We start from the raw sequence: 11,475 nt of genomic DNA, 5'->3' as shown, positions 1-11,475 counted from the left end.
AGAGCGGCCGGCCGGCGCTGCAGTGCCAAATCACCGTTTGGCCGTAAGACCCCTCTGCTGAAGAGCAAACACAGCGCAGTTCAGTTCCCTTCTGGTTAGATCAAAGCTGCCTGGCAGCTGAAAAAAGTAGAAACGCTTTATTTTTAGAGGTTAAATCCGAGATTTGAAAGATGAGATCTACAAGTTTGAGTATGTTGGAGGAAATGTCATCCAGCATCACTTAGTGCAGGTAATCCTTTCTCCGTAACTAGATGCATTCCATGTATTCTGATTATTTTTCGGGTTTTTGTCTGGTACTTTTAAGATAATGGCATTTAACTAATAAAATACTCAGCTTTTCTGTTACTTTTCAATTCCAATTTTAATCAAAATTCAGTGTGAACGAAATTATAAGTAAAAACAGTTAGATGGTAAGAGATGTATCACTTTGCTTCTCTATAGGAGTATGAAGTTTAGGAATCTAAATAAACTGACGTTATATAATTGCTTAAATAAACACCTAGGTAAGGTATAAAAGACAGAATTGAACATCTCATTCCACCAGGTCATTTAGAAAAATGTACTGGTAAGCTTTCTTGAAGTTGTGCCAAATTAAATCTGAAAGAAAACAGTATTTATTGAGTTTTTAATTTTTCACCTTTGCTATTATTTCAGTTCCTATCATCACTCTCAGTTTATATTTACTTTCAGTGCTAGTAGTGTCATTCTGGGTAGTCCCCATGAGCCTCAGCAGTTGATGGCTTACTTGAGAACCCAATTCAGTGCTGTAGGAGCACTGTGTGGAATAAAGATGCTGTAAGACTGCAGTAGTTTAATATTTCATGTCTGTACTCAAAAAGTGAGCAGTGTAAGCGAGAGAGAGATGACCAGTATTTCCCCCTGGGCTGGTAGAGTCGGCCTGCAGCTCTGCCTCACACCCACTGCCCTGCCAGGGCTGCAGACCCTCCTGCTGCCCGGTCTGAGGGAGGCCGCTGCCTCCTGTGAGGGAGGGGAGGCAGATAAATGAAGGGAGCTGCTTCTTGTGAGGAAGGGAAGGCACTAAATGGAGAGAGCTGCCTCCTGTGAGGCACAAACTGGAGGGGGCTGCCTACCGCGGGAGAGGGGAGGCACAAAACAGAGAGGGCTGCTTCTTATGAGGGAGGGGAGGCGCAAAATGGAGGGAGCTGCTTTCTGTGAGGCACAAAATGGAGGGGGCTGTTTCTTGTGAGGGAGAGGAGGCATGAAATGGAGGGTGCTGCGTCTTGTGAGGGAGGGGAGGCACAAAATAGAGATGCTGGCTGGCTGTGAGGTCTGGTGAGCCTGGTGGGCAGCCATGCTGGGGCCCTCTCAGGCTGGCTCAACACAGAGTTTAAATATGTGAATTAATATGAATGTACTGTGTGTGCAGGCTCCCTTTCCATGGGTGCAGAGCTCATCACCACCTTGGGTGTCACCTTTCCTACCTGTATGTATGGCGTTTAACCCATATTTCTCAAGAGCTGAGCAGTTGTTCATGTTGTGTGGACGGGACAGGTAGGAGCAGCACAACAGGCTGAGCTATAGCAGCAGACAGAACATTTCCATTCACCAGGTCTTGAACAGCTGTAGGAAATGTTTCCAAAGCTGCAGAGAGAATCTGATTTATAATTTAATGCAGTTGTTCAGAGGGGCCACAGTGGAAGATGACTCCTGCCACTTGCCAGCACAGGAAAGCAGGATGGGGGAAGGTCCTGCTGTGCTGAACTCCACACGGTTTTCTGGAGCAGGGGCTGACTAAGGATCAGGCCAGATGTGTCAAGATGAGGCATCCAAATACAGTAATTCTTGCTTCCTACCCTGCAGCTGTGAGTTAAAATTCAGCAGTGTGCGCAGATCATCCCTTTAGAGTTACGGTCTGTCTGAAGGCTGAAACACAGATGAGAGAATTTCTGGGAACATCCAGTCAGCATTGAATATATCAAATAAAAAAAGCAAAGTCCCCCCCTTCGTTTGTGGTATACTACAGGGGGGTGTGGGATGGTGATCAAGACTGCAGGCGGGAGGGGAAGTTAATGTATTTATACTACTCACTTAATACAAAACATGGAAATTCTTAAATTGGTGGTATTGATAGTCAAGTTAATTAATTTCTTACTAAAAAAATTATAAAACTGCAGTGACTCTGGACTTTGGCTTGTGTGTGTTCAGGACTTGCAACAATGGAGATCCTGGTCTATGACTAGAGTGCCTATTTACTGCTGTAATACAAATACTGTTGCAGGGTATATATTCTGGAGGCATATATGGTTGGACAGTGGATACTTACTGTAATTGGTGATTGCTAAGGAAGGTGTTTCTGTGCCAGACTTTCCCTGGGAAGGGAATTAATGTATGTGTAGTGATCGCTAAAACATAATTCAGCTCAGTGCAACCTCATCTGTAACTTGACATTGCTTTTGGTGGAAGTATTTGTGAGAATCTACAAAGAGTAAGTGATAACAGATTCAATTAACTTAAATTATTACATTTCTAATGTACAAATTAACAGGGCAGGAAGAAACTTCGATTGTGGTTCCAGTTTCATTCCATCTTCTTAATTGTATGTGCAGTAACACCACACCTTGACATTTGCAAAGTGGCATCAGATCACCCTGAGTTTGAAATGTGATTCCTAGCCCATGATTATGTAAAATTAAACTGCTGCATAAGTACATTGGGAATTTGACAGGACAAGCCCTGCATCAAGAGACAAATAATTAACGACTTTATGAGTGATTTCCAATTTATTAAAAAAATGACATAGGTGTAAGAGACAGTATCTTCAGCATTGTGTAGTCATACTTTTTGGTTTGTTGAGCCTATTTCTAGGTGCTGTTTTGAGCATTTCCGTCAGCTGCTTAGTAGCAGACTTAACAAAAAGGTGTACTATAAATCACTCTGGGTGTTAGAGCTGACAGCTGTAAATAAATACAGCTGACAGCTCAAATAGCTGTTCTATTGACAGTATGTGGTCTAAATGTGTTAACGAATGTGTAGACTCAGCAGTTTGGGATTAGTTTAGCAAATAAATTACAAAATAGTGCTGTGATCCAGCAAAAAGCACAATGCCTGAGTATCCCTGGTCTGCGTGCTTTGTTAATACTGTAACAGGCCTTTGTAGCTCTGTGTGAAAATACAACTCTGCAGCTAGATGCAGGGGTCCTGCTAAGTGTCATTCATCTCTTCCAGATTTCTTCTTAGTGTGGTGTCAAGGAATGTGAGCAACTGAGTGCTATGGTGAGTAAAGATGGTTTAATAATGAATGTATTTGCTTTGCAGGATCAGAGATTTCATAAAGGAAGGTAGTAACTTTACACTAGCTTTGGTTATGATTAAGGATGCAAAGTCACTGAATAGCAATAAAAAGCTGCTTTCATGCAAAACTTGAGATATTTAAATGTTTTGATTTCTCTAATGTGTTTAACAGGAATGCCTAGGTGTTGTTACTAGCCTGGATCTGTAGTACACATGAAAAAAAAGCTGGGAAGAGAGGATGAGGAAGGGGCTAGACAGTTGAAAGGATTTCAGCTCTGAAGATGAATTATAGTAATATGCTAATTATTTCCCTGCTGATCACAGCAAGAAATGAGAGAGAGAATTACATGAAGAATTATGTCATAGTTTGACGTATTTAAGGCATGGTGGTTTTTATGCTTAGAGGTTGAATAAAGCCACTGTTTATTCTCTTATATTTTAACTGTTCACAGGCAGGGTAACATGGCACAAGGTATTATGGAGTAAATAATGTGAACATGGAATGAAACTCTGGAGACCTGTATTTTAATGGAATCACAAGTATTCAAGATGTATTTTTATAGTTGTTGTGTCTAGTGAATAATTTTAGTATACAATGTACAAGTGGTAATTCTGATAACTAGTTGCAACTTTTGTTGGAATCTGTAAGCATGATTGTCAGTAGTAGCTAATTTCTGAATGCTGCCTCTCATGTCAAAACTTTGTAGTGAATGCAGTTTATTAATCCAGTCCTTATTTCCATCCCATTCATTAAATATATGATTATAGAAAGTGGCTGCTCATTCCCTTCAGTGAGCACCCATATCCACATGTTAAATGATGGTTAAATATGGTAAATATCTTTAGTTTTCCCTTCCTTGTCAGTCAATAAAACCCTGCCCAGGAGCTTTCTCAATTACAAGTCCCTACTTGAAACAATTGGAATTCTGCGTACCATGTCTCTAGAAGAAGGCTTACCAATGGCATTTTGGTTTAGTCCATGGAGCAGACGGGTATCTCTGCCAGTGAGTAAATCCAGTTTGAGTTATCACTATCACGAGAGCATTCAAAAGTGTGATTTGGCATTTCAAGGATTCCAGGAAAGGGATAAGTTGTTTTAACTTTGAAAGTTTCTTCCACTTCAGAAAGTGGAAGTCAACAAGTTTTCCTTACTTAAAATGTTCTCCCACAGAGAACAGTAATCTACTGGAGTAGCTGTTGTACTATTAATTTTTAAGGTACTTTTTTCCTGATGGAAATGCATGGAAAGGTTCCTTTAACTGCAGTACTTTGGATATTAGAGAGATCTCAAAATGTCTCAAGTAGAGTAAGTGGGTAGTATTTTTTCTGTTTGGTAGTGTAGTGCACAACTTGTATACAGTAATAAGCTATAAACAAACAATTGAGATGTGTTTTGAATGAGTAATGATGAACAAGATTTTTCTAAAGCCTTTACATACAAATTAGTTAAAAGGATACGTGTCACGCCAAGAAGTGCTTCTCTAGTCTTTTTGTTCCTTGCTTCTTGATTGGGCCTAAGTACATTTTGTAGTTCATATGTTTTCCAGGAACTTCAGATGCAGGCAGCTGTGATATATTCTTCTTTCTGGAAAATGAAGAAAGTTCTAATTTCACTCACAAACTTGTTGTGGGCCAGGGCACTGCACAAATCTTCTGTCCACCTCTGTCCAGTGACCTGCTCCAGCAATGTGTTGCATCTTAGTGGAGAATAACAGAATTTGTACTTTGCCTCTGGGTTTCTTTGCCTAGGTCCATGGTGCAAAGGCTAAGACATTGAGAGGAGCTAGAGTTCAGAGTGCAACAGCAACTGAAAAATTCTTTATTTTGCATGCATTTGCCTGCCTGATGTAATATGATTAGTCAAGGTCAGGACACTTAATTGTCAGTGAAATGGAGAGCGATTTGTTTGTTACTTAAATGTGAACTACTCCAAGACCCTTCTGTCATCAGACTGGTTTCATTGCCAAGAACACACTTTATTTCTCGTGAATATCCTGTGACATCCATCTTATGCTATGAGAATCTCCATGGGTCAGATCCTCATGGGTCAGATCCTCAGCTTGTGTAAATCTGAGTAGCTCTGTTTAAGTCACTGGTAGTCTAGTGATTTATGCCAGGTGAGCATATTTCATAAAGTTAAGAAATATTATTAAAATTAAATGTTAATTTTTATCAGTTTGTGTTATTTTTGCACAATAAAAGGAGAAATGTGATGACCATATTAAATTCTCATGTGTACTGAGTATACCAGCTTACAATCAACTTGTATGCCAAATTAAGCTGCTTGAAAACATTTTGAAATGGGACAAAAATTCTGTTTTCAATCGTCAACTTTTAAGAATTGTGAATTAAAATATATATATATATGTATGTATGTTTTTTTAAAAGGCAGTAGATGTTTCTTGGCTGGCTGTCCAGTACTTGGCTCCCAAAAGAGTAGATGGCTGCAGAGAACATGCAGAGGTGAGTACTCAGGGATGAATCATTATAGAATTTGTATTGGTGCAGCTCTCTAGGGTGTCTTGGAGGATGGCACTCCATGAACTTTTCTTCACACTGAGTAAAGGAGAATTTTAATTTATTTAACTGGTTTTGCTTTGATGATGAGTATGTTTGAGGCCAACAGGAATTTTTCAATTACTGTTTTGTTAGGTTTGCAAAATACAGGTTGGGACAGAGAAAAGGGCCTGGCATATCGAAGCATTAACCATATGGACTCTGTGTTTGTGACTTTGTTGCTCGGAAAGATACAGCCCTTCTTGCAAGTACATTCAGATTCTTTAGTCTCTTCCCCTTCTCATAAACAATTCAGCTCTGGTTTTAGTGTTTTTCTGCACAATTACCAGTATTTATAGAGACTTTTGAAAAGAAAAAAAAATGCAGTTAATTTTGAATGTAGTCATTTGCAGCAAAGGAAGAAGTGCATTGAAATTGCAGTGACTGAACCATTCACTTTGCTGAAAAGGCTTCTATTGTATTCTAGTGACTCCTAGAAGCTGCATGTGTGTGAACTGCAGTATATAGCACTTGTTAATGTTGAGAAAACAAGTGAATATGTAAATACTCCATCAGAGCATCTGAACATCTCTCTTTTCTAATGACTGAATTGTTTGTTCATAAAAAGACATTTCTTCAGCATCCCCAAAGATGGATGCTTTTGTGAAGGGTTTTTTTAATACAGCAGACATAGCCTGGAAATAGCAGGTAGAGTATGTGGAACTTTCTCAACATGCATTTCTACAAATTATTCCTCCATACTTTTAGTCCTCCGTATTGAGAAAGCTAGAAAATACCACCAAGAAGATACCTTTTGTTTCCCTGCTGCTTTTTAAAGCCTCACAGTTTTCTGAAACCTCAAGTCCACATAGGCTTTCCTTTTAATTCTTTCTGCAGGAAGGCATGTGGTTTTTACTTTCTTGTTCTCTTAATTGTCTAATGTAAAAAGAGCGGTTTGAAACTGCAACATTCTCATGCAGAAACCACTTCTTAAGCAAAAGCGTATGACTGCTTTTCACTTGGAAGTCAGTGAGAGATTTTATCCTCATCTACCTCACAACTATATCTGAGCTCCTAGTCTTTGACGAAGATCTGAGTGTTTTGAGAACTTCAAGCTTAATCCAGGAGGCCTATTGTAAACTGATTTCCCACTGATTTCAAAAGATGTTCCACATGTGAAGGCCTGATAAGATCAAGATCTTGGAGGGATTAACACTTTTAGTTTAAGAATTCACACGTTTCAGTTTAGCAGTCAGAAAAACAGACACAAGCTACTGTATAGGATTAATTTTTATTGGATATTTTTAAGGGAAGTGTCTGCTAAAGTAGAGTTTAGAACATGGTTAATGGTCCACACAATGAAAAAAAATCATTAATCAGTGTTTCATTATGCTACTAAGGCAATGAACAAAAAACAGACACTGTCAAGATAAGTAAGGGACTCCAGATTTTCAAGGTTTTGGAGTGTCTTGTGCAGATTCATCCCAATTCTGTCTTGTTTGGTCCTTTTGAACCTCTAAGACTGCACCATTTCCTGGAATTCTGCAGAAGATAAGAGAATGTTTACAGTAGAAATATTAAAATGAAAGGATTAGGAATAAAAGATTAGTGGCTTACAAGACATTTAGAATAGGAATGAAGAGAAGACAATTACCTGCTAGATGACCAGAGAAAAAACATGTGTGGAAAAGAGACATTGTCTAAACTTCCTCTTCTAAACAACAGATGGAAAGGTAATGTTTTGCTGATATTTATAAGCAATAATAAAATGTTCGAGGTAGTTTTAGCCTTCTCTCTGCATAATAATGGTCTTGGGCAAAAACAGTGGGATGGCTAATACGGAATTTGAGTAAGTTAAGAGCTGAAGTAAAAGAATGAAAAGCAAGTCCATGTGTCTTATTAGCTGTTTGTAATGCTTCAGCAGTTGAGAAGTGTTGATTTATAGCACAATCTACAGCCAAAAACATTGTGCAGTACTATATGGTATGATACTGAAGTATTGTGTTGTACAATAAGATATTGTTATTTGGAAGATCTTTTAAATGTTTGGCTTCTGTGAGTTAGAGTATCTGATCAGTGCTGTCCCTGAACAACTGTATTAGTATATTGATTGCTTCATAAATCATGTGTGTTTATTCTGGCACATTTCCTAAGGAACTGGATTTAATTCCTTCCAAAGAAAGAAACAGAAGAGTTCTGTCCTAGCACAGTGAGCTAGGGAATCTGCACATCAGCACATTCCCTGCATGCTATTCCCTAAGCCCTTTTCATGCTCGTCTAGGCAGCTTGCTTCTCTCATGGGGCAAGTTGCCACTGGCTGCAAGCCTTTTGTGTGCGTGTGTGCTTCCTGTTCAAAATGGGATACAGAAATACGGAATTATGAGACCGGTAGGTTTCTGCACTGAGCAGCCATTAAATCACACTGGTATTTCCATGGGCTGAGTGCAATATGCTTCTTCCTAAAACAGCTGCTCCTTCCTATCAGGTCCTTAACCTGCCACTGAAGATAAACAGCATCCATCCCCTTGCACACAGCCTGTTCTGGGATCTCGTGTCAGGGTAGTGACACTTGATCATTCTGTCTCCTTATTCTGCAAAACAAATACTGAACTATGTGCTGCTAGGTCTTGCATATTGTGAATGATTTCACTGAGTAGTGGAATTTCTCTTGGGAGATAACTGCTGTAAATGAGCCGATATATGTGCTGTTGATTCTCCTGTGTAGAGCTGGTTCTTTTGTCCCTGATTTTACATTTGTGTATTACAAGCGATGCTAGTGCTGCTTTACTTCAGAGTAAGTGGGAGGAGAAATAAGGGGCAGTTCCTTTCAAAATGACTGGAAATTTGTGAGTGAGCGGCAATGAGAAAGTTCCTTAGGGCAGCCTAGGTGGGTTTTTTGACTTGCTTGTGCAAAAGGAGTTGTAGAGATGAACCTGTAAGATCAGGAACCATTTCTGCCCCTAAACAGGTTGCTACTGCAAGGGTTTCAGTAAAATCACTGGAGGTACATTAATGTACCATCAACGTAAAAGAGACTCACACATCATTTACAACACATCTCGAGGAGCCTTACTCTGTATAAAAATAAGTTAATACCTTCAGCCCCAATTTTACCATCCCCATCATGATCTGCAGCTGCCAAGAAGGTCTTGGTTTCTGAGGTGGTTAACACTCTTGCTCCACACTCAAACCGCTGAAGGAAATACCTAGGAAGAATACAACTTTAATATTCTGTGAAATTCATGATCATTCTTTTATGCTGGCTGTATAATCAAACTGATAGCTATCTGTAAATAAATAATTTACCACAATAGCCAGGTCCTCCAAATACTGCTTTGTTTGACAAGCTAAATCTTAGTCATACACATTTCTGCTTTGTAAGTCCAGCCCTGACACAATTGATCCTACCCACTACCAAAATTCAGCCTCAGGGAGTTATTTTTTCTATACTGAGCATTAAAGGCAGGTATTTACTAATTTGTTTTTCTCTGTAGGGATTATCTACTTAAATACACTTTTCACAATCTGCTGAAGGTTTTATCAGCGTTTAGTATAACTTGTGCTCACATTTACAGAACAGTTCTGGAAGGAAAAAAGTGCTGATTTTTGGATAGCCTCTAAATAGTTAATACAGAAAATCCTTACTTGAGCTCATCTTCCTCAATAAAGCCACTTTGATCATTGTCGAGAATCCGGAAGATCTCCTTGAGCTGGCTGCTACTCTTTTTAGACATCCCACTGATCTGAAAGAATTTTTTGGGACTAAAGGAATCTGGAGCTGAAAATAAATTAATACATAAATTAACTCCAGACCACTGGTTCACTGTTCCTAAATGGTCTGAGGATGCTGCTTTGTTACATTTTAATTGTTCTAAACATGAATGATAGATAAAGCCTGTCAAAGAATAAATTTTGGCATACTGCACCATACCCTCCTAAACATCAGAAAAAATCACATGGGGGCTAAGTTACAAACTGACAATATAAACCAGTCATAAACAAATACACTGTGACAGCTAAGTAAAGAGATTACAGAAATCTGTTTACAGTATGCGCTTGTTCAGTATTCCTTTGGGACTGAATTAAATTTGCCACGTGTTACCCAAAATAATAGATTTTTAGAGTTTTAATTGTTTTCTCACCTTGGCAGTCCCGCAGAGCAGCAGCAATATCAGAAGGGCTTAGAATGTCTGTAAGGCTCATTTTAAACCTGTGCAAAATAGTATATTGCAAACAAATTTGTGAATGCAAATGCATCTTAGAACAAATGGGGTTTTCTGTGTTTCGAAGAATACTATATGGCTAACAAGACTTCTAAGGGTAGATGAATCTAATCGATCAAATCAACATCACTGCTATTCGTAAACAAATTAGAAGATTTAGTAAATTACTTCCTTAAAAATAGCAGTGCTGAAATAATACTTTTTAATGAGATGGATTACATAAATGATGTTGTGAGTTGATAAATTTTTTATAATTTACCTGCATCCTATTTAAGTACAGCACATTTGTAAACTCTGTGTAATCATTAATCTAATAATTAGTCTTACTGGAATGCATGTCATCTTGCAATACAAATAACAGTATATGCAGTGGAAAAAAGAAAGTCAAGAAGGTTTGCTTCTGTTTTCTCCCCCAGCAGCTCTGAAGAATAAAAAGAAAACTGATACTTATCTATGTAAGGTCCATCCATATGTAATTCCAGCAATTCAAATAAAAATCTTAGAACAATTCTTGTTGTACTTACTACTGATGCATCTCTGCACAGTAATGTAATTTAATTAATGTCAAGTCAGCTGCTCACCTTTATAGTTTTCTCAGCTAAGTAAAGGAAAAATAGCTGAGGAGATACCAGGCAAAATAGTAATGTTGGCTCTGGCTTGCCATTCTGGCTTATAAAGGATTCAAAAGGTGACAATAACCACTACTTAGGTTACTGTTTCATGGATCAAATGTTTGATTTGAGACCTAGCTCAAATTTCTTCCTTAACTAATTAAACTTTTCTATTTATATCCTAAGATAATATGGACAAGAAGAACAGGTTTTTTTTAATAAATCCACTTGTGCTTAATTAAGTAAAACTCTGCCATCCAAACCTAGCCTTTCAATCCCCAACAATGCTAAAGATTTTCAGTTAACCTCTGGACCTTGAAAAGAAACTGGAGGTGTTCAAGGAACGTGTGGACGTGGCATTGCAGGACATGGTTTAGTGGGCATAGTGGTGTTGGGTTGATGGTTGGACTTGATGATCTTGCAGGTCTTTTCCAACCTTAATGATTCTGTGATTCTGTGATAATTTGGTTTCCCTAAGTCTGTTGATCCTTTGGAACGTATAAAGGAAGTTGGAGATGAAAGATCAGAGGTGACAATGTGTCATTCTGACAAAGATAACTTGTCACTAGGATAGAGGGAAGCATGCTATGATTTGGGGTGATCTTTATACAGTAAACTTCATTTCATATTTCCTGACCATTTTCTAAATTAAAGTGCTGTCCCTAATCAGGGGTAGAACAGAAACCAATGCCTTCAGTGGCAGGAAAACTCTGAAACTAGGCAAATCTGAATAAGCTAATCTTGTTGTCTGTATTCCTTGGAATATTATGTATAATCAGATAGCCTACTTAATAATCTATTTTGAGTATTTTAAGTTTCTTGGAATCAATAATAGACTTGAAGTTGTGGGAATCAGACTTTGTTAGTGTGGAGATGGATTTCTATAGATTTTA

General features: G+C 38.4%; 1 protein-coding gene across 1 annotated transcript; it reads right to left on the bottom strand.

The window, feature by feature from the left end:
• Window positions 1–7,264: 7,264 nt before the first annotated feature.
• Window positions 7,265–9,951, bottom strand: LOC104254245 (parvalbumin, thymic CPV3). The gene is made up of 4 exons (XM_009807939.2): window positions 9,891–9,951; window positions 9,394–9,526; window positions 8,845–8,954; window positions 7,265–7,290 (listed from the first exon to the last, which is right to left on the bottom strand). The coding sequence occupies exons 1-4, from the start codon at window positions 9,949–9,951 to the stop codon at window positions 7,265–7,267; spliced, it is 330 nt and encodes a 109-aa protein (XP_009806241.1).
• Window positions 9,952–11,475: the final 1,524 nt, after the last annotated feature.

This window comes from Gavia stellata, chromosome 18 (genome assembly GCF_030936135.1).
Source record: "Gavia stellata isolate bGavSte3 chromosome 18, bGavSte3.hap2, whole genome shotgun sequence".
Taxonomy (NCBI): domain Eukaryota; kingdom Metazoa; phylum Chordata; class Aves; order Gaviiformes; family Gaviidae; genus Gavia; species Gavia stellata.
This window is presented reverse-complemented; position numbering and strand designations above follow the sequence as displayed.